The 23,764-nt window shown below is 41.8% G+C and overlaps 1 protein-coding gene across 1 annotated transcript in view; it reads left to right on the top strand.

Annotated features, from left to right (window-relative positions):
* The window catches only part of CPXM2 (carboxypeptidase X, M14 family member 2), a 79,827-nt gene that overhangs the window by 6,005 nt on the left and 50,058 nt on the right, over positions 1-23,764 (top strand). The window contains exon 2 of the mRNA XM_009934612.2: positions 20,695-20,804. Coding sequence (XP_009932914.2) covers positions 20,695-20,804 — 110 coding nt within the window. The remainder of the gene's footprint in view (positions 1-20,694; positions 20,805-23,764) is intronic.

Genomic DNA, 23,764 nt, shown 5'->3' with positions numbered 1-23,764 from the left:
TTCAAAGAATGTCACAACAAAAGAGGACAAAGGATGACTAAGAGGGAATAATGAGCCATGCCCTCAAAACTGGCCAGACCATTTGATTAACATCTTTCCTTACCCATGGCTTCAATGAATAAGGTAACATGAGAAAAAAGAATTAGAATAAACACATTTGATTATGCTAGAGAAAACCGTTTTCTACAATAATTCTCCTAGCAACCTTCTCTGAATTGAAACTAATTTTTAAGGTGAGAAAAACATCACTTTAAAATAAGGATGGTTTCAATGAATAGATTTTAATAGTATGAACCTGAGTCTAGATTTGTTCCTGAAATGTCAGCATATTAAAAGTCCCTCATTATTTGAATTCATTCTTGGTTTTTCATGTTATTCTCTGTTCAGTGAGCTGGCTAAGCAGGTCAATCTGATGGTTCACAATCATATTTCACTTCTTTTTGGTTTTGGGATGAGAACAACTTTCAGCTATGTGAACTTAGAATCTGTCTAAAAGATGAATTAGTGGCAGGTATGGTGCAGAAGAAGCAATTTCCTGAATATTCATCATCTAAGTCTTTTCTTCCTGGGATTTTCTAGCCTTACCCAATTCATTGTCTATGTAAAAAGCAGACTGCCAAAAGTTTTGCTGTCTGGGAACAAAGTTGAGATTTGATGGTCATATTCACACACAGTGGTTCTTTGCGCTTGTATCATTCTTATGCAAAGGATGCATCAGATCTGATCTTCTTGTCAGGCCGCTGGTGAGGTTCTGTCTCGTGGTACTGCTTGTTTTATAAAGCAAGGCTTTTTGAAATGAATGTGTAAACATACGCTTGTAACACTAGTTGTTTGGGTACTCAGGGAAAATGGGAACAAGCAAAGCTCCGATGTAGCCAAAATTATTTGCGTTTTAGAATCCAGTGACTGCACTTGCAAAACACTCCATAGCCTTTACTCAGCTCAAACAAATGTTCTTCAAGAGAAAACAGACGTGATGGGAATAATCACTCATGTTAGAAACAGACTATCACCTTTAAACTTTCTGTCCCTAGGAGATACCCTAACAGACAGTTTGGGCCTATTTAGTTCAACAGACCATGAATCAAAGACGGAATGTGAGTTTCCTTCATGTTTACATTGGATTTCATTCAGGGATGGTCACAGTTACATCTCCAGTGTAGAAGTTACTCCTCGGTAACCTGCCTGAACACACCACCTGTGTCCAAGCAAGAATAAAGGGCATGGACAATAGAATAAGGGTATTTAGAGGACACTGTGGCCAGTCCTGAGACAGGTATCTAACACTGTTGCTATCTGATTATTTTCCTGATGGGGACTTCTTTTTCTGAGCCACAGATGATGCTGATCACTAAACACCACAGAGTTACCTCTTTCAGGAGCTTCCCTAGCTCCTCTGGAAGCCTTTCTCTGGCTATTTCTGTTGACTTCAAAAGGTGTTGGGGTTTTTCCATATCTGATCAAATAATGAAAAACACCTACATTAAACCCTTAGTGAAATACGCTGCGATGCTAATTTGTTACTTCTGATGCAAACACATTTCTAATTTCCTTGTAGCACAGCAAAAGGAGCATTTATGATTCCTTTCCCCTGTGGTTTTATCATCCCAATGTGGGGAAAAACAGGGTGCTCTGGGTGTCTGCTGTGTGCTGGAAGGGGTGGAGCACCATCAGAGAGGAGTAAAGCGCTTTATTCTTCTTGCAGTCACCAGGCAGTGCTAAATCAACTTGACAGGTGTAAAAGGAAAACTGTTTCTCTTTTCTACCCATAGCTAAAAATGGCAACAAAAAAAAGGGTGAGAAAAACAAGAGGGGGAATGAAGAGATGCCAGATGGTGACTCTGAGAGTCAGAGTGCCTATGAAGACGTCAGAGGAAGTGTGAGGGGATCATTTAAAGCATCTTTGGAGTGCTTGGGTTTAGCTGTTAATCTCTTTAGCCCTGTTTCAATTAAATTACAAAGGATAGTCTGGAGGATCTGCTGATGGATACCTAAGTCCTCTTTTGGACATAAAATGATGAGTAACATAATGGAATTGGCAAGCAAGGATTTGCACCATGTTATTGGGAGTTGGACTCGAAGACCCTTTCGAGTCCCTTCCAACAGGAGGTATTCCATGATTCTCTGATTACAGGTAAAATGGAAATGAGGAAAGATAAAGATTTCCTTCCTTATTTCCAGAGTAATCTACATCATTTTTCTAAACAACAAGTGGCTTTGAAGTGACTTTCTCGTTCTGGAGGGGTGTTTAAAGGAGCTGTCTTATAAATGGGACTCAGGCCCAATATGCTGTGCAGCGTATTTTACAAGAATGTCTCAGAAAAAATTGTACGAGGCACTACTAGGTCAGAGCTGGAGAAACGCATTTGAGTCTTGGATTAGGTAGAGCGAATGATTTCCTATTCTGACACGAGTGAGCCCCATACCTGCAGTGCATGGTCTGTGTGGGTCACAGTGGGTCCACTGGGGTTTGACATTGTAGAAAATCACAGAAAAGCTGTCAAGCTTCAGCGGACCAGAATGACTTCCAGTAACTATTGCTCATGGGTGAGGATGAGCATCTGATTTAGTAGTGAAAGCACCCAAATACAGTATTAATCTTCTGTTTGCTTGTGGTTACTTACAGTATTGGCATTAGCAGGGTGCTGCTTTTGCAGATTTGCTGCTGCATCCAATTGTCCAAACAAGGAATATAATAAAGGTTTTTGTATACAGAAGTTAAACATAGTTCATGTACTGGCAGCTTACACTTTGCTATTTTCTGCTACACAGTGTATCTACTCTATAGTTTCTAGCTACTGACATAGAAAACATTACTCTTAAAGTGAGTAGTGTACTTGATTAATGTAGCTCTTTTTTTTTTGTTAATCATTTAAAGACATGTTTTCGGATTTTTTTTTTCCTATTAACAGGAGTTGCCTGACAGACGTTTTGTATGACTATGTGTCAGCCTTGGGCTGCTAGTGAATTATGTGAGGTGTGTACCTGGCAATAGCGTTGTTCTGCTGTGATCAACACGATTCCCAAGGACCAAGTTCACCTAAGAACACAACTTAAACCTTCATGAAGTAGATATTAAAGGGTTATGTGCATTTTTATAGTTGTAAACTTCTAAAAATAGGGGAGTTTTGAAAGAGGTATGGTCTCGTGCTTGAGATGACAGATTAAAATCTAAGAGAGAAGCTCCTGTCCTTAGAAATATGGCCCCAGGTAATGGTCATTTTGGTAGTCATGATTGAAACTGTAGTCCATCTTTCTCTGTTTCATTCATTGTGGGTTAATACATATACCAAATAATCATCAGGACAGGAGTTCTCATCTCCTAGCCCTTAGGCTGGAGAAGCATGCCCATCTGTGTTCTCCAAACCCTCTCCTGAGCTTTATGAAAAGAGGAGTATCTCCTGCAGCATGGGCGGAGAGCAACTGTGTACCTCAGTAGCTTGATGTTCAGCAACTTTCCCTGCGAGATGTCTTCGTGTCAGTAGGGAGTGTGCCTTAGCCATCTGGGCAATCGTTTGAAGTCAGATAAGGTGAAGCATCCTGTTCTGTTGCCACGTCTGGTGGCCACGTTTTACCCAGAGCCTGGAATGTTGGATGAGTTTGCAGTGTACTGATCTGTTCAGGAGATGTGGACAGACAAATGCTTAATTTTGAATGCTAGTACGTGGCAGACAGATCTTCGCCATCCAGAAGGAGACACTACTAGATATGCCCCAAAGCTGAACCTTCAGCATTCATCTGTTCTATTACAGGACTCAGCTGGCCTTAAGCACAAAAGTCCTGTGGACACCTTATTCCTTCGGACCTCAAGAGCTCATCCAGACAATGGCTAACAGAGCTTTTTTAATCTGATTTGTTTGCCTTGACTATGGGACTTGAGAGCTTCCTGTAGATGATTTCTTCCTCATGCTCCCACATAGCACAAATTTAGTAGTTTTTTGTCATTCCTCCTTTTTGTTTTTTGGCTCTACAAGATTTATCCTTCTGGTTGGGAACTGAAAGAGAACTTGAGGGGGAACTGCAAATGACCCTGCTTGACTTCCAGAGTTTTCTTTGGCCTATGGAGGTGCTTAGGAGGTCTGCCTTCTCCATTGTCCCCGGTTTTGTCTTTTACCTGTTTCCTCACATGAACTTTAGAAAGCAAAGCAGTCTCCCATTTCAGTGGGAGTTATGTTTGATAGGAGAGTGCAGAGCAAGGCCAAGTATCTCCTTCCTCTGACACATCCAAGATTTACTGTAAACTGCCCGAGTGCATTAATCTTTGCGGTGTGCTGGGAGATGGTGTTGTTTGCAATGGGAGCAACTGAAAAACCTCTTCCTCATTCTTTCCCAGAAATTAGAGTATTTTTAGGTTCTCCTTTTCAGAGATACAGTCTTTTATGGTGACAGGTTTATGGCTCCTCTCTGATGTCGGGGTCCTCCTAAAACATCTGTCACATGAAGGGAACAGTTCAAACTATCTTTGAAGAGCTGATCTCAAATCTGGATGTAAGCACTCGCTACCACCACCATTATGACCACCCCTTATGCCAGATTTGGCTTTAACACACTTTTTTTTCCCCAAGACAATTTTCTATACTGTAATGAATTTGCCCTATGCGGAGAGGGAGAGGGAGAGGGAGAGGGAGAGGGAGAGGGAGAGGGAGAGGGAGAGGGAGAGGAGAGGAGAGGAGAGGAGAGGAGAGGAGAGGAGAGGAGAGGAGAGGAGAGGAGAGGAGAGGAGAGGAGAGGAGAGGAGAGGAGAGGAGAGAGGAGAGGAGAGGAGAGGAGAGAGGAGAGGAGAGGAGAGGAGAGGAGAGGAGAGGAGAGGAGAGGAGAGAGGAGAGGAGAGGAGAGGAGAGGAGAGGAGAGGAGAGGAGAGGAGAGGAGAGGAGAGGAGAGGAGAGGAGAGGAGAGGAGAGGAGAGGAGAGGAGAGGAGAGGAGAGGAGAGGAGAGGAGAGGAGAGGAGAGGAGGAGTAGTCAAGGCCAGTCATAGCCAGGTCCAGCACACACCCCAGCTAAGACAAAGAGAAAAACAGCTCTTTTGGCAGATATTTTTTCCTCAGGCTCCTCTGGATGCTTTTGGATCCCAGCAGAGGACTGTAGTCCAAAACTCTTGCAGGCAACTCACATGAGTGTCTGACGTGGTCCAGTTCCTTTGCATCAGGTGTTTCATTAGATACAAGTGAGTGACAAAAAGAGGTCCCAAGAAAACTAGTTTCCATCTTGTAGTGGAATAGATGATTGGGGGATTGTAAATAGAGACAGAAAGCTATGAGTCTGCTTCCAAAGACCTTTGAAAATGCTGACAAAGTGAGCCCAGGTACTCCAGAAGCCCAGAGATGGATGGGATGCACGAGGCCCAGAGAAGAAGATGGATAAATTTCTCAGCTGCCAAACTTGCAGCCCAGGAGGAATGAGGGTTGAGGTATCTGGTCACCAAAATCACAAGGTATAGCATTTGTTCTCCGAGTTCTTTATTTAAAAAGAGAGTAAAACATGAAGGTAATATACACTTGACTCATTTTTTCTGTAAAATCACTGCTCGTTGATTAGGGTCTGAAAACACTTCCACAAAAAATAAGGGGGGGAGGGGGAAGTCTCATAGGTCTGCTTTCTAAATAATCCATATCCATGATGAATATCCATGATGAAGGCTAGTAACCTGACAAATGTGAAATAATTGCAGACACTTCTGAATTGTTTGACTTTGCTAATATGTGAACATCAAACATGTAGTTGGGGTTTTCTGACAGTTGAATGCTAGTCAAATGGCAATCATACTGACTGACTGAGAGGGAGCCCCTACACTGTGACAAGAGGAATAAAAAGGGAAACTTTTCAAAATATGATAAAAAAGTGTTAGGATGGAGCTATGGCTAAAATGCCACAGAGCTCTTTGAAAAAATGTGGGGAGAAAATAGCACAGAACTATTCCTCTTCAAAACCATTCCATATTTCTGTTCATTAATCCCAAATCAGATTTTTTTCTCCTAATCAGCAAGTTGAAAAATGGGGATTTTTTTACATTCAGGGAAGCTTGCCTCTGAGCTTTCTCTGTTCCACCTCTTTTTAAGTGCAGAATATCTGTGCTTGCCAAATACTTCCAGCTCCTGTGGGTGGGAAGGAGGACTGGCTCTGCAAGGCAGCAGCTGAATTAATGAATAGTCCCAAATCCTGGCCAGCACTTTTCGTATGAGCACGTTGAAGTTTTGCAGTGGAGACAAGGGCTCTGTTGGTGCAACATGGGCTATTGCTAGCACGACACTGTGCTCCAGGGAAAGGATGTCAAACCCCACTGGGCAAGTAGTACCACTTAGGTTTTATTTTAATGTTTTCCTGAGAAGTCCTCATGAAGTCCACAGGCTGGTAAGTGCGTTGCCTTCAGTTTGGATCTTTGGGCTTTCAGGGTTGATCAAGCAGACCTGCATGCACACAATTTTGAACTCCCTAGTAACTCACATTTCATCTCATTTGGAACTCCTGGCAGGCTTAGCTTTGAATCAGTGAAACCTCCTATGTGCTAAATGTTTAGCCTGTGAGTGTGAGCCTTTGCTGGACCAGGGCTGAGTTGTGAAACAAAGCAGAATGGATGTTTAGACAGAATGAATTTTGGGAATCTTTTGCGGGCTGCATAAACCTTCAAGACTGCAGGAAGCTGGAATAAGGAGGAAGGACCTCTGAGCACTCAGCCATTTGAGTTGGAGAGGTGCCCACCCTTTGAGATATTTGTCTGAACCTTGCTTGAACTGTTGCAGCTCCTTCGCTCTGTAGCATGGAGCTGGAGCTTCATAAGAGTTTCCCTGCTGAACCTCCAGCTCTTCCTTCCGATCGGCTCGGAAATATCAAGAGCCATGTCTTTCTCACGGTATTTTGAACATTTCTCTTTCTGCAGCCTGGAAGATCAGAGAGTTGTGAAAATGCTGAGTACTCAAAATTTAAAAGATATTCACCAAGTGTTTAAAACCATGGAATCCTGGTGCTTGCTTGGGCTAGGGGCATTTTAAAAATTTTTTATTATTATTATTATTATTATTATTATCTTTTAATTTTTTTTTTTTTAGTTCCCTAAACTGGCTTTCCCATAACTAGCTTGAGGGCAGGTAGAGAGTGGGAAGTAAAAACGGACGGACTGTGGTATGTGCCATTGCTATTTTGACAATGAACATCTGAAAGCTCAGAAGTCATCTGGAAGCTGAAGTCCTTTGGGAAGATGAGCAAAAGCTTTTTCTTTTTTCTTTTTTCCTTTTTCTTTTTTCTTTTTCTTTTTCTTTTTTCTTTTTTTCCTTTTCTTTTTTTTTTTTTCAAGTGGGTGTAGTCTCATTTCAATTCAGGCCTGGATATGATTTTCTCAGATCTTCAAGATTTAATTGTTTTTTTAAAGGTTTGCTTCCTTTTGCTTTGAAGTCTTAAACACTCTGCTTTCAGGGTGCTTCTCAAGGGTGCAACAGCTTGGACATAGGATGCTTTACAGGAAAGAGGAAAGCTCTGTTATATGAGTGCCTAAATCTTTTGCCTTTCAGGACTTCTGGGTATAGCCAAAGAAAGTCTGGTTATTTTTTATGTGTGCTTGGCCATTTTTTTATCCCTTCACTAAAACAGTTATCCACAGTTTGGGACTTTAAATATATTACCCGCTTCTAACTTTTTAGTACTGTCTTAGAGATGAGCTTGAATCAGTCATGAAATTAAAAAAAAAAAAAAGTCCATTAAAAAGAACAATTAAGTGAAAAATAAAAAAGTCAACTAAACTTATTTCTTCTGTGCTTTAGAAAATAAAAACTGATTCCTTTTTCAGGGTTGGGAAAGAGCACAAAGTTTGAGTTCAGATTAATGGTAACAACTTTCTTCTGAAATCGTTGTCTGAGCAATAGCTCCAGGCACTACAGTGACTTCTACTCTTTATGAAAAGTGTTTGTTTTTGTTCATTCCTCTTAATATTTCAAATGAAATAATAACAGCAGATGTGATTTTAGAAAAAAACTTATAAATGTCTAAACTCACTGCTAGAGAAGACACTCCAGGTCTCCATAAAACCGAGACTTACACTTTATAAAAGGTTTTAAAACCAAGTTGGATTGATTTTAGGTATTTCCTGTCACAGGCTGTCTATATAGGTCAAGTATTTAGCCCAGATGTGCAACCTGGAGGAGGGCTCAGCAGCAACTGGGACCAGCCTGTGCAGGGTGAGGACTCACAAACAGACTCTGAGGCTTGAGCAGCCGTTCCCACCCACTCAGTGATGCTCCCTCGTAGTGGGCAGCACAGTTACTGCTGCCAGAGGAGGATGGATATTAATTGCAAGGGGTATAAGCACAGATGGGTGCTGGGGTGTGACTCCTGGCTTGGCAATCTCTGCTGAAGTGGTTAGCCTGCCTTTGAGGGTCTTCTTGCTTGTGCATGAAGGTGTGTTTGCAACTATGTGTTTGTCTACAAGCGGAGGAGGCAAATTTGGATGTCACTTCTGATTACCAGCATATTCTTTGGAGAGATTTAAAACTGGCAAAGATTAATTTTTCACAACCCAGCAGGTGAAGAATGAATCTCAGAAAGATGATCCTGTACTATTCATCTAGGTCTAACTGCGGATGCAGACTACTTCTATTCTACATTCTGTTTGTAAATGTGTATTTTTAGTTTTAAAAAGGAAAGGTGATATTTCAACTCACAGCTAAGATGACTAATGACTGTCTGCTGCCTAAAGGCAGAACTCACACTAGATCATGCTGGCTCTGAAGTTAGCTGGCTCCCATCAAGGGCTAAGTCAGAAAGCTAAACTGGTAGAAAACAGCCTACTATGAAACCCAAAACCAAATAGCAAAATAATTCTGTCTTCATCCCTGAATTAATTGTTTTAGGCTTTGCACTGCTTCATGAAAGGAAGCTCATGCATCTCTTTCGCTGTCACTTTCAGCATATTTTCCACCTTACAGAAAAGTGAAAGAAATATAGTTTGATGTATGCTAGAGCTTAGCTTGATTGAAAGTTGAATAACATTAAGCAGTACTGACCGGGAAGTGGCTGATTTCAGTCTTTCTCCAGTGTAAACTTAGTACTTGGGAATGGATTTAGCTATAGTAGTGGCGATAAAATTTAATGGCTCATCACTGCTAATGAGACCTCCTTTACTCTCTCAAGCTTTTCCTGCTTTATGTGTGTGGGCTTCGTGAGTGTGCTAGGAAGAGTGAGAAGGTGAAAACTGGGTGATACCTGAGCAGTGCCACCTATTTCAGTGAAATTAGGTGTTTTTAGAGAACCACCGAGGCTGTTCATGTATTTAGCCCCAGATGCATAATCCTGATCCTCGTGATGGAGGACACACCACCCCTTTCCTACATCCTCCCACTTGGATACTTCCCTTGTGCCACCTGGGATCCCTGTTTTCCTCCAAAAGAGTGACTCTGCTGCAAAATCCTTAAAGCTGGCAGAACTCTTGGTAGATGTATATTTCCAGGACCCAAAGTTATGGACGTTTTCCAGGTTATTTATGTTCAAGAAATTCCTGACTATGCTGTCACTCTGTATAACTGCATAGTATAAGTGCTATACCTAACTGTGGATATATTTGCTTCTGTATAATGTTGCTACTACAGCTTTCGGGAAGGTGGGGGGACGAAAATCATTAGATCATAAGCCAATTTTATACAACTGGTTTTATGCAGTTCTACTATTTTTGGTAAAATACACTCAAATGGAGTTGTTAAAGTGGTTAAACTTTAGCACTTTTAAGGTGTCTCGTTTGTTGGGCCAAGGTAGTGTTTTAAGACAGTAGCTATTTTTTGTACTTTTTAATGGTATTTCAAGTTTCAACATTTATTTTTTATGGCTAGACTTAATGTTCTTATTGTAGAATCTTTGATCTTGCAGTATGCCTCAGTGATTTGATATTTTAAGGTATTTCTGGCATGAAGACATTGGCCAGATATGCTTTTTTAATGATCATTTTAGTCCTACATCCAGCTATTGTGCGAGCGCTTTGTCTCATTTTTTTTCTCCATTGTTTGGCTAAGTCTATTTGTTTGGCTCTGGAAAAAAAAAGATGGTTCTCATTTTTGATTGCTGTACTCAGTTTTGTGGCTTTAGATGGAATTACAGAAAGTCTTCATCCTGTGCTTCAGAAAAACATCAGAAGAGACATTTTAAAATTAATAGCACAGAAGTCAGACTTAGTCAAAGCTCATAATAAAAAGTTAAGAACTGATATGATATTTTTCAGGCTTTATATTTTTGGCCATTAAAGGGAATAATATGTCTTCTTCAGAGTGACTAAATACACAAATTCCTTTGTAGAGAAAGTGGAGGACTTGTCAGGTTTGGATACAAATGAGAGGGTACCTTCTATTGCCAGCATCTGGAAATTCTTCCTGGGGCCATGCCTACAGCGATACTCAATGCTGCTGTATGCTGATGGTCAGCACTGAATACAGCTTGTCCTCGATGGATTCTTTGGTTAATGGCCTGGATGCCATGACCAGGTTTGCACTATGATTTCCATCCTTGTCCTTTCCCATGTCAGGTCAGCAAGGTGGCATTCCCATGGGTAGTAAGGAAGCAACTCTGGGGTGCCTGCCTGCACCCCCCTTTCCTCTGCCTTGCTCTTCTCCTAAAGAGATGTGGGGAAAGAGACATGAAGCTGGTTGAAGACATGCAGGAGCTATGGGCAGTGTTTCCATACCTACCCACCTCCCAAGTGGAGAAGGCTGATGCCTGCAGGCACATAGGGGTATGGTTGCTTCTTCCCCCTGGGCAGCAATAACCAGAGCCAGGAGGAAAAATGGGAAAAGTCTGTTGTGCTCAAGCATGCTGACTTCGTGCATGTGGGGTTGGGCTCCTGTATTGTCACAGAATCACAGAATCACAGAATAGTAGGGGTTGGAAGGGACCTCTGTGGGTCATCTAGTCCAACCCTCCTGCCGAAGCAGGGTCACCTTCAGTAGGCTGCACAGGACCTTGTCCAGGCGGGTCTGGAATATCTCCAGAGAAGGAGACGAGGTCCCAGGTCCCTCTCCGCAGAGCTGCTCTCCAGCAGGTCTACCCCAAACCTGTAGTCATGCATGGGGTTGTTCCTCCCCAGGTGCAGGACCCTGCATTTGCCTTTGTTGAACCTCATCATGTTCCTCTCTGCCCAACTTTCCAGCTTGTCCAGGTCACCCTGAATGGCAGCACAGCCTTCCGGTGTATCTACCACTCCTCCCAGTTTTGTGTTGTGAGCAAACTTGCTGAGGGTACATTCTAACTCTTCATCCAGGTCGTTGATGAAGAAGTTAAACAAGACTGGGCCCAGTACTGACCCCTGAGGGGCACCACTAGTTACCAGCCTCCAACTAGACTCAGTGCCGCTGATGACAGCCCTCTGAGTTCTGCCATTCAGCCAGTTCTCAATCCACCCCACCGACCACTCATCTAGCCCATACTTCCTGAGCTTCCCTAGGAGGATATTATGGGAGACTGTGTCGAAAGCCTTGCTGAAGTCTAGGTAGACAACATCCACGGCTCTCCCTTCTTCTACCCAGCCAGTCATGTCATCGTAGAAAGCTATTAGATTGGTCAGGCATGATTTCCCCTTGGTGAATCCATGCTGACTACTCCTGATAACCTGCCTTTCCTCCATTTGCTTGATGATGGCCTCTAGGATAAGCTGCTCCGTCACCTTTCCTGGGATGAAGGTGAGGCTGACTGGCCTGTAGTTTCCTGGGTCCTCCTTCTTGCCCTTTTTGAAGACTGGCGTGACATTGGCCTTTCTCCAGTCCTCGGGCACCTCTCCTGTCCTCCAGGACCTCTCAAAGATGATGGAGAGTGGCTCAGCAATGACATCCGCCAGCTCCCTCAGCACTCGTGGGTGCATTCCATCATGGCCCATGGATTTGTGTACATCCAGATCGCTTAAGTGATCCCTCACACAGTCCTCCTCGACCAAGGGAAAGTCGTCCTCTCTGTAGGCTTCCTCTCTTACCTCCGGGGCCTGGGATTCCTGAGGGCCAGTCTTAGCACTGAAGACTGAAGCAAAGAAGACATTCAGTAGCTCTGCCTTCTCTGTATCCTCCGTCATAAATCACATCGTCTAGGCAGGCTGTATGATGGCAGCAGTAGGCAGCTCAGGGAACGTCATACGGTGTCTAGAGTTTAGATGAGCCTCTTGAGTCTGAAATCTTGGCCAGGGAACTCCCAGAGAACAGGCTTTCAGGAAATTCCTGCTTCCAGCTCTGCCAGGAGTAATAGAAGCTTTTCCTGCTAAATGTGCATCTAGAACCAGCCACAACCTGGGTTTGTGAGGGAGCAAAACGGTGAAAAGTAATGAAAGAAAAAAAAGTACACTTTCTGAATCTCAGTGATGTTTAGATTCATGTCAGACCTGACCTAAAGGATCAAGATAATTTTTAATTTATTCCTTATTTGCCTTTAATTGCTGAATTTTCCCTCAACCCTGAAAGCAGAAGAAAAGACATTTTTACCCTTGCATAGAGTTTGTACCCTGCAACTTTTCAGGTTGTGCCTAATCCTGTCAGATGGTGAAGAACGTTTAGGTGGCATACAGAAAGCATGGAAGCATTCAGTGTATTTGCACCATGGGAGGGATCTGTGTGTCACTGGTATCGGATGTGGTCAGGACACACCTTTTGTGGCCTTGGAACTGTCTCAGGGCTTTCACTCTTGTCGGCTGTCTCTGACTCCAGTGGACACCTTCCCCATCCAGGACTGGCTTTGTGCCATCAGGCAGGAGCTATTTGCAACCTCTCTGCAACTACCTCCTTTCCTAAAGATCTGGTTCAGTTTTTGAAGCAAGGGTAGTGTGGGACACATGAAAGGCCATTGCAGCAAATCTTTGCTGAGAGTCCTAGCAGGGAAAGGCGTGAGTTTACATGGAAGACAAAGTGGTGCCTGGCAAGCGAGCTACAAGTAAAAAGCACCTCCACAAGCCAAGAGGCTGTGAAAACAAAACTCCTTGGCCTGGAGGCCACCCCTGGAGAAGATGGTTGCAAAGAAGAGGCATTTCTGGTCATCAAAAGCAGCTCTTAGATATCAGATGGGTAACATTTGTGGGAGCCTTACTTAGGCTTCGACCTCACCTAGAGCCCATGAAAGTGTTCCTCCAGGTTTAAGGAGGCTTTGGATTAGACCTGTAACAGACCTGACTTTTGTAGCTTTTAACCAAAAGTATATGGGGCCTAATTTCTTTAATCTTCAACAGGAACCATAAAGATAAGTATATGTTTCAGTGCTGCAATAAATATTGCCCTTTCCTTCTGAAAGAAGACCCCAATGTCTTAAACCTCTGTGCAGTATTTATTGCTCGTCCTAGACAAATATACAGTTTTAATGCAACATTAAAGAACAATTAATTTTGTCTTAGGATATAAAATTTTGGCATATATTTAATCCTTTATTTGATCGTTGTTCTGGGACTATAATTCAGTATTTTATCTTTTATATAGGGGATTTATTGTAAGTGCACATTTCTTGCTTTGTTCTTTTACTGCCCTGCGAATGGGTTTATAAGAAAAAGCAAAGAAAAACAAACAGTATGTGCTTGAAAAATCTTCATCTTCCTGTACTGCTTCAATTAATCTGGGGTGCATGGAGGCTGGTGGCCTGAATTCAGGCCAACAAATAAACTCATAAGCATTGCTAGCAACACTTTGGATGTGAACAAAGTCAGAAAACCGCTCTGAGTGAAATCCATGGACCTGTTTCCAGGGAGAATCTGGACTGTACCAAGTATAGAGTGTGACTCATGAACATCTGTGGAAATTTCACACTTCCATGATCACATCGTCAAAACAGCAAAATTTAGCTAGACCATCATTCCCCCCACAAATGCCCTGAGACTGTAAATATAACAAATTATTTAGAAAATGAAGAATCTTGTTCTGTTTAATTCAGCCCCCTTAAAGGCTGTCCATCATAGAAAAGCAATCAAAAGATATTTTCAGCAAGTAACAGGTCAGCAGAAATGTGTTTTTACTGTTATTTCACCTTTCAGGTGCACCGCAGTATTAAAATTCTTTGCATACCTGTGACCTAATCATTACTTGAGACACAGGAATTGCGCTGTCGGAGTTTCCACTGAAAGTTTCTGCAGTTGGAATATGAATTATCAACCACAGTTTTTAAAGGAAAAGCTCTATATTTATTAAAATGTATTATATTGAACTCATTAAGATTTTTTTGTCCAAGACCATAAATATCTAAGAATAGTATGAATAGTATATTAAGCGTTAAAGTCTTCACCCCAAAAAATAGATGGTTAATTGTGTGCTTAACCTACTTATATGAGCAGCTTCACAGATTTGCATCTTCTTCAATAACTATACGTTTAAGTGTTTTGTTTAAACAAGGCCCACATTCTGCATCTGCCCTGGGATGGCCCAGAAAATGGAGCAGGGAATCAAAACCTCTTACTAAATCTGTCTTACTACACGGGATTTTGCCACGGGGTACCTGACCATACTGTGTTGGCAAGATGTGTGTTGAGTCCCCAGAGAACAACAATGTCTCCAGAGAAGGGATGAGTCTATAGCCAAGTTTGATGGGCAAATGACTTTACAGAAAGAAGAAACTGGTATTAATTAAAACAATAGACTGTTACTGGAAATAGAAATAACATCCTAGAACACATCACACTGGCACCATACCTGCTTCCCTTCTGACAGTGACAGATCATCTCTGTTACTGTAGGTGCCTGCTGGCCACTGTCATCTCCTGACCTGCACAAACTCTGGCCACACTAAGGCCATGGTGCGCAAAGTGGTTTTGACCCTTTAAACTGACCAGTATCGCTTTTAAAGATATGTCAGGGTCTGTTGTTGCTGCTGAATGCATTGATAACTTGGGGTGTGTTGCATTCCTGAAAATCGTACTGGCAGCGTATGTTTTGATGGAAAATGCATGACTTAAATCAGTTACTCCAGAAGGGTGATGAGATCTGCATATTTATTATAGGGATGTTCTTCTGTTAACTTCGATCATGCAAGCTCCACCCCCAAATGCAAAAGCTACAGATATCTACAGCAACTACAAATGACCCTGGCACTAAAACCATTCTTTGTGTAGAGAAACGTCTGTGTTAACTCACCATCAGTGCTGCCTTGACCTCCTCTTCTGAACTTCTATATCTCTGTAGTGTAACATCCTTTCTCCTCAAACAAAAGTTTTGAAGTGCAAGGGGATTCTTACGTATTTAAAAATGACAAAGCTCCTGGAGCTAAAACACATTTAGAATCATAAAAAATAATTAGTCAGAGTACATTCTGCCTCCAAATGTTGAGGAGACTGTCAGACTGCACAAGGCTGATATTTCCCCATTTCTAGATCTAAGTATCACTGTGCATGAGGAGTCAGACAAGCACAGACTTGTGGGTATTGAAAAGGATTATAGGTATGGCTCTTAAAAATAGAAGTGAAGAGGAAATATGACGCTTCTTCTTTTTTTTCATTTGAAAAATCTGAACATATTCCTAAATTGATGGAAAATATTCTTTAAATAAAACAATCCTGTCTGCTGTGCCTCCAAAAGAACAGCACAGCATGATTTCATAAATGCATCCTTCTTAGACACAATAGCTATAAAGACAATTTGTGCTTATCTGACAATCTTTAGTTAGACCAGAAGAAAATAAAAGAAATGAATAATTTAGGCAATAAAGATGAAGAGAAGAGTTTTCCTTGCCCTGCGCATACATATATCTTCTATTTATGGAATTAATATATTTCTAAGAATGCCTGCTAATACAGTTTTATCATAAAGAACAGCTCATGTTGCAGCAGAGCAGCTGTAATTATACTGCAGGTGTAAAGACAACCAAGCTGGCTCTGCAGAAGGTGTTTTTTTTGACCAGAGTTTCAGTGGAAGATGCTGCATCAGTAGGACACAGCCATTATGAGGCTGAAACTGCTTTCAAACCTGGGCTCATCTCCTTGCACAGAGCCACGTTGAGATTGCGAGTGGAGTTGGTGCTGGCTTGAGACGGGAGCTCAGTAGCTCCTTCTTTCAGGTAGCACTGTCAGTATAGGCAAGCCCTAAATTATAACTGGTATATTCAGATTTCAGGAGACGAGGTTGTGACTAAAGTAATTTTCAAGTGTTTTGCTCTTCTGACTTCAAGGGACAGGTGATTGCTAACAGTGCCGAAGTATTGGCAGCGCCTTGCTGCCCTTAACTGGGATGCAATCATCTGTCTGGCTAGCAGAGCATAATTGGACATGGACACAGAGATATTGCCATTTATCACAGCTAATAGGAAAGCTCTTTTGAAATGAAAACCTCACAAGAACATTGTTCAAGATACAAATGTTATTAAGCCTGAATCCAAGCCCCGTCTCTTTTTAGGTCTTGGAATTAATTAATTTGATCCAGACATCTTATTAATGGCTTGTTTCTAAAGTGAATACCTATTCATGATTGCAAATCACAAACAAAATCGTGGTTGGATATGGGCCAGGAAGAGAGAAATGTCCATAACTCAGCCTCTTCCCTGCACCTGCAAGCTTAATGCTTGCTTTTTGGTCACTTTAAAACATAAATGCTCTAGTTGCATTTTGTTAATGAGTCTTTATGTGCATGGTATGTGGATTTAAATGTCTTGTGAAGCCATAGATGAATTTCCTGTATTTTATAATGGTTATTTTTTCAACCAGCTAAAGAAATGACCAAATAACTAGGTCATTTCCAGTTGAATCTATAAGGCATGAACTGCTTTGATTGATTATTCATGCTACCCAGTTTCTGTCACTTGTGCAAGTGTTTGTCAAACTAGCATGAAGAATACAAAATCATTAAGACAGTCTTGTTGATTGTGTGGTAATTTCCAGTGTTCTACAGAAGATTTCTTAAAGTTAAATAAAGCATATTAAAGCAATACTTTAAAAAGTACAGTCTTCATGAATGCCATATATCAGGTTTTTTTCCTGTATGTTTTTCAAAAATAGCTTGCCCTGGTTATCTCTGGTAGCTTTAAGAAGTGGTGACACACACACCTACAAAATAATTTATCTAAAATAAAATCCGCAGTATGACTCAGGATATTTTTTTTCCCCATTAGTGAAATGGCAACTTTAGGTGGATGGTGTTGCATTATAAAGAGTAATCTGGAGTTAATCAGATGAGGCCATACTAAAAAAACTGCCCCCACCATCTCTGTACATCACAGATTGATGTTTTGTTCTAATATACTCCTCTTTATCCCTTTATTGATGGATGGTGGAATTCATATGCATGTGGAAAAGATTAATATTCCTAAAGTGTTAGTAGTCAAATACTATGGATATGGAAGACATAATTTTGTTTAAAAGTAAAATCAAAGGTCTTCTTTTGTGGGAAACAGCACAAATTCCATAAAACAAAGCTACTGCAAACAACAGGCTTGATGACTCCAAGAACATCATCCCCATGCAGAGCTGCACAGATGGAAACATCTAAAGGTCAATGGTCTTTTATGGAGAATCCTGCTGCTCTGTTCCTGGTTTGGGACGGTCACCGGAGAAAGAGGGGCCAACACTGAAAAGAATGTTTTTTGTTAATTTTGAGTGAAGTATTGGAGCAAGATACTTGACTTTTCTAAACAAGTTAAAAGAAAAAACATCTTTGTGTGATTTTGCAAGTTAGTGAAGTGACAGTTTAAAGTTTAGTTCACTTCCTGGGAAAGTAAGTGGGATGCTTTTCTGCTAATTTATATAAATAACAACAAAAAAATAAATTCCTGGATACTGTTGAATGGATGGCAAAGATCCTAAAGATTTCACTTGAAACATTGTGATGCTTAAGAAGACTGAGAAAGGACAGTGTACTATTAACACCTTATTGCTCAGTTTTCATCAAAGGTATCTGTACCACACATCGTAGATATCTCCTGCCCGCTCCTAAAGCCTAATCTCTCTGTCATTGAAAACTCCCATCAAACGGAGCATTTCGTAATATTGCCCTGTTAATCTGATGCGTTCACTGACAACACAAATAATTTATCCTTGAAAAATGAAGAACAGTCAGGCCAGTTTAACTGACATCCATATGAACATTTTGGAGTCTGTTATAAGGTTTCAGTTTCTCTAGAAACAGAGATAATACACACAAATATATGCAGGCAATTTCTTCACCCTGTAAATACCCAGCCTGCAGTTTAAGAAACCGTCCCTGAAATCCACTGACAACCCATGAATATTGCAGTTTTATGATAAATTAGTAACATTTCAATCTGAATAAAACCAAATCAACTTCTTGTACATGCCCTGTCAGGAGGTGCCTGTCACTCCAGGTAACTTCAGCCACGTCTGACAGGCAGATACCAGGCTCAAAAATAGTGCATTTCCTACAGGTTTCATGAAAATAGGTTTCATGAAAATAGGAGAAGAGAGAAAGGGTGAGGAGGGGGACAGCAGATCGCGTGGGTGTGCTTCCTATGGAGCACCGATGTCCTGAAGGCCCCCGTGGCAGGTCTGTAAGCCCTTGCTCCTGTTCCATAGTGAAGAATGGGCTGTGAAACACAAGCTGAAAGAGACTGAGCTTCAGCGGGCAATTGCTGATGGAGCTGGCTCTTCACTGTTCAGGACATTTTCTACTTTTTTATTAACTCCTAATCATACCTGTAGATTGCCCTTTAGCCTTGTTAGGTGCTGCATAAACACTGAATTAAACGATATTTGATGAAATGAATATGTAAAAGTAGCTTGCTTTTATTTTCAGCTCAGGCCTCGCACAAGTAATTCTGGGTAGCTTTTGAGTGCCTGGGAATGGTGAGACTGTTCACGGAGCAAAGTACACCGAGGTGCAAAAGAGTTTGCGGGGTTACACCACGAGACTGATTTCCAGACCTATCTGGAGGACTGAACTTGTAAAAGGCAGGCTGTTCCCAGCCATACAATTTACTCCCAGCAGAGATCTGTCAGAGCCTAAGACTTCTCCCTGTCAGACTATGGTGAAAGATGAAACACTCTATAAAGAAATGCAATTAAAACAATCAGCCAATGAAACAAAAATCCTCTGAGCTACTCTTTCCTCTGGCTTTCCTTGTACATCCTATCTCTTCTCTGTTTTGGATAATTAAACTGAAAGCTCTTTGAAATGAGGAACTGTCTACATTTTGTCTCATGTGTAAGACAAATATCACTGTTGGTACTTTAGAAAATACATTAATATTTAGCATTTGTCTCTATTGCCTCTGATGGAGACGTAGAATTTTGGCCCTGGATTTCTGTGAGAACTTTCATAAGGATGAACAAAGAAATACTAGCGTGAATTGACAGCATGTGATACCTTTTCTGAGGGATTTTAGGTTTTCATGAGCTATGGAGGAGCGTAGGAAATCTCATACATGTTGCCAGTTTGCGCACGGTAATGCAAAACTACATGGGAAAGTTAGACACAGCCAGGATGAACTTCTCAGGTACATGCTCTCATGACATTTTGGCAAGTGATTAAAATATATATGTACTAGGGATACAGGGGTAGAGCACTTGAGCCAGCTGTCCGACAACTCTCCAGCAACTGCGGCACAAGCGAGATCGTGATCCCGGTTGTCAGGCAGGCAGTGAGGAGGGATGGTTTGGGGACTGGAGGGCTGGCCTGGGGACTGGAAATGTGGTCTGGGCTTCACAACTGGTGCTCGGCTCTTGTCTCTGTCACAGCCCATGGCACAAGTTACAGCAAACCTCCCACACTCAACTGCAGAAAAAATCTGTCCTCTATCCAAAAGCAGAAGTGATATGGCCATGGCAGCGCACACCCTAGTCTAACCTAACAAGTACCCAAGCTAAATAAGAAGTGTGACACTGCTCTCCACCTCTGCCCCATGCAGACTGTCCAGTTCCAGCTGACGCTGACTTCAGGGTCTCTAAATCATTCTCCAATGTACAATTTAGATGCTCCCAAAGTCTCTCTCTGTGGTTTTGTTCACCTCCTGTGAAACACTGAGAGTGGGTCTTCCCCACCTGGCCATGGTATTTTGAAGATAAATACGCTCAGCATTGTGTGGGGCTTACATACCATGGTGGCTGGGGTCATTTTAAAGCAGACTATTTTTCTGATGGTCGTGAAGCAGACTCTTTCCAAAGCTGTATCTTCAAAGCCAGAGCTCCAGGCTGTAGTCTGCTGCGTTACTGGGTAGCTGCTAAAGTAATGGCATCTGCTTTTCTTTCTTCAAGGCTTTGGAGCTTAGAGAGATGGCCCCTTGTTTCAAAATTACCTGCTTTGTGCTTAGTCATTACGTCTGCAGAGCTCGGCTCTCTGGCCTCCCGGACCTCTGTAACAGATGCTGTTGTGCAATGTGAGGGACTGTGATTGAAGTTTCCAGAAAGGATTTTAATTAGAAACATAACTTCGTACAGTAGCTTGGAACAAGTACAGGGGGAAAAAAAATCAAAACAAGAGATGAAAATGCCAAAAAAGAGAAAAACAAAAGGCCATTTTGCTGGTATTTTGTACTGAAAAGCGCTTGACAGGAAATAGTGTGCATATCCATAAAAAACCAAAGCATATAGCAAGCAGTAATAACTATATGAGACCCTCAAAAAGCCAGATCCTCAGCTGGTGTAAATCAGCATTGCTTCAATGATTATATGAGAGCTGCCATTTCTCATTGACTTCAGCTGTGCTGTGCTCACTTACACCAGCCGAGGACCCCAGCCAGTTTGGCACAAGTGAAGTCCAGCAACTTTGAATACTTGTTTGTTTGGTGTTGTTTATTTAGTTTTAATTAAGTTTTAATCAATTTTTTGTTTTGTAGATTGCCCTCCACTTGGTCTAGAGACATTAAAAATTACTGACTTCCAGCTCCACGCCTCTACAGCAAAGCGGTATGGCCTTGGGGCCCACAGAGGAAGGCTTAATATTCAGGTAACATCAATTTTGCTCCTAAGTGGGAGAATGGCTTAAGGTTGTACGGTTGTATAAAGAGAACCAAAGGATGGTTATCGGTTCTGACTCCTTTGTCAGCTCATGTAATTCAAATGAAGGGGAAACACTGGAATTATGGACGTGAATAAGGTTGATGGATAACCTCTAGATTCGTGGGGCTGAGGCAGGAAAAAAACCTTCAACCTTCGTGTGCTGAGAGTGCAAACCCGAACAGACCTCTGTGAGTAAAGCAAGGGTGGAGGCAGCCCAGAGCTGCTCCCTTCCCAGCTGCGGGGAATGGTCCCAGCTCCCTCAGCGATCAGCCTGGAAGGAAGCTCGCACAGCAAGTTGCTTTCCTGTTGTTTGCTTGGAGTTAATGACAACGGTTCATTGAAAGCCTGGTTTTAAGTCAAGCACTTGCCCTAAGGCAGCTTTTCAGAGGCAATGATTATGCTACCAAGAAATGCTTCAATTCAGAAGTCACTAGTATATAATCTGGTTTAGTTTATTTTAGTTAATATTACAGATGTGCTTTGCAGGACAAAGTTCTGTTTTTCCATTTCTTGTGGTTTTGTTTTCCATTTTATTAGTGCTGTTTTCTGAATTACAGTCTTTCCAAGTGTAAAAAATGTTACTTTTGCATAATAAAGTACAACATTTAAAACTCAAAGTCATAAACAGAATACTAGCAATAAGCCAACAGTGAAAAATCTCTAAAGTTTATTTCATTTATTGATTGCCTTTCATTATTAAACCCTTCGTTAGATTTTTTTTTTTTTTTTTTTTCTCCAGCTGAAGGGGTTTAGTTCTTAATGAACTAAGATTGGGGCTAGGAAGGACGAGCTCTAATCCACAGTGTGATTTCACATGGTGCTCACTGCGGTGTCATGGTGGGCAGCTGCTGGAAGGAGGGACCACTCTTGGTTAAAACCCCATGGTCCAGCTTCCTGCCTTTACTTCTTCTAGTGCCTTTGCACAAACAACTCTGAGAGTTTCTCTACTAAGGAAAAAAATGCCTTTTTTTTAATTCATTGTTTGTTTAAATGAATTAATTTGGGTCCAAAAGCTCTGTGAAACACTTTGCTGTGCAGGCACGTGGCCAGCAGAGCCAGCGGGCAGCAGGGAGCTGCGAATGAGCTCTTGGGCGCTTCTCTTCCAAGCCAGTGTGCAGGTACAGCAGGTTGGGTGCAATGTAAGGACTCACCCCCAGCCTTCATAGTTAACCCCTGTTAAGAGTGAGGTGATTTGCTTCTTTACTTTGTATTCTCTGCTAGGGGAAAAAACTCCCTCAAGAACACGAAAACTGTATGCAGATGTAAATCAGATGGGTTCTGTAGGAATGTTTCATTATATTGCAGTTTTGTTTATATAGTGGCATAAAACCAAGGCCTGTGATACAAACCTCTGAATTTGTTGATTGTGGTTCCTCATTTTTTATGCTGGTGTTGAAGTCTAGTTTATCTAAACACTAGAATGACCATACTGGTTTAGACCAGGAGTCCATCTAGTCCAACGTCATGTCATCACCAGTAACATTGCATTAAAATAAATAGAGAAGTGAAAGAGTCTTACCTATGGATGATGTTCCCCCTAAATACAGTTCTGAGCCTCCAGCAGCAGCCAAGTGGACAGCCTCTTGCTGGGAGGCAAGTAGAAGTGAGGTGTCACTCATCTCTTCCTTCCCAAAAGCTTCCGGGCCTTGGATCAGACCAAGTGCAAATCTTCTGGCGTCCTGTCCCCTAGGACCTCAGAGCATAAGCTTCTCCCACCTCACCTTCACCTCTTGGGGAGCAGCCATGCCTGGGCCTTGTTGGTTGTAACTGTAATGCTCCTGCCAGTTCTGCAGCAGCCGTTGCTTTTGCATTTATTGTGGCAATATGGTCCCCTCCTCTGCAGTGCAAGGGCTGTTATCTCTTCCGTGGAGTGCACGTGGAGATGTGGGTGAGTGGACCTTGTGTCCTTTATATAAATAACCCAAAAATTTGGGGTTTCACTCTTCTTTGTTCAAAAGTTTGTGGGCTTTTTTCCCCCTGTGAACGAAGGCTTCACAATGTCACCCTTTTTCTTGATACAGACTTTCATGTTGTTATTCTCTTGAGGTGTACGCATTCTACATGCATCCGTTCTCCTTAGTACCCAAAAGCTGGTTCTACTCTCTTTCTGATATAGGCACTTACCTGATCCCGTAACCATGGGAGGATCATATACCAATAACCCAGCAACACCCAGCTTATAGCAAAGTCTGATTTCAGTGACTTCTCTGGCTTACTTTTCTTTTTTAAATATAGACCTTTTTTCTACTACGTCTTTACCTCTAATAGAGATTTCTAGCAATACTCCAATCAAAAGATTTCACTGTTACTGAAAGCTTATGTGTATACCATAGATAGAATAATGCTCTAAACTCCTTGACCACTGAGAGTTATCACCACGACTGGCAGTGTCAAAAGTATGGGTTTGCATTTATTTTTCTTTTGATACTGCTTCCTTTGGGATTAGCTTAAAATTAGTAGCACTTCATAATTTTTCAAAACCACTTAAAATTTGCAGATCTCTTCCCTGTCACCCGATTTTCAGTGCTTAATTTTACTTTGCATGAAGATTTCTGAATTTCAGTAGTACTAAGATATATGCTTATAACCAAGAGTAGGTACTACAGGGGGCTGACTTGTCCTAAGGGTCGTGAGGACCCCGGTGATTTCTGTTCACCACTCAAAAGGACTGGTTGTGGCATGCTGGGGAGAGGTAAAAGGCACTTGTGTTTCAGCAGCGGTGTTTTCATGCTGTTTAGTACTGTATGTGAAGAAAAACACTTGTCCTAAGTCAGGGAGAGTCTGAGGGGCCGCGGTGCCACTCAGATTTCACCAGAGCACTATGCTAAATGTACAGTGATCAGCAATTTTATGGGCTGCTGTTCTCGTGGCATGGTCTGGGTATCACCACAGTGCAATCGCAATATT

This window comes from Opisthocomus hoazin, chromosome 6, assembly GCF_030867145.1.
Source record: "Opisthocomus hoazin isolate bOpiHoa1 chromosome 6, bOpiHoa1.hap1, whole genome shotgun sequence".
In the NCBI taxonomy this organism is placed as follows: Eukaryota; Metazoa; Chordata; class Aves; order Opisthocomiformes; family Opisthocomidae; genus Opisthocomus; species Opisthocomus hoazin.
This window is presented reverse-complemented; position numbering and strand designations above follow the sequence as displayed.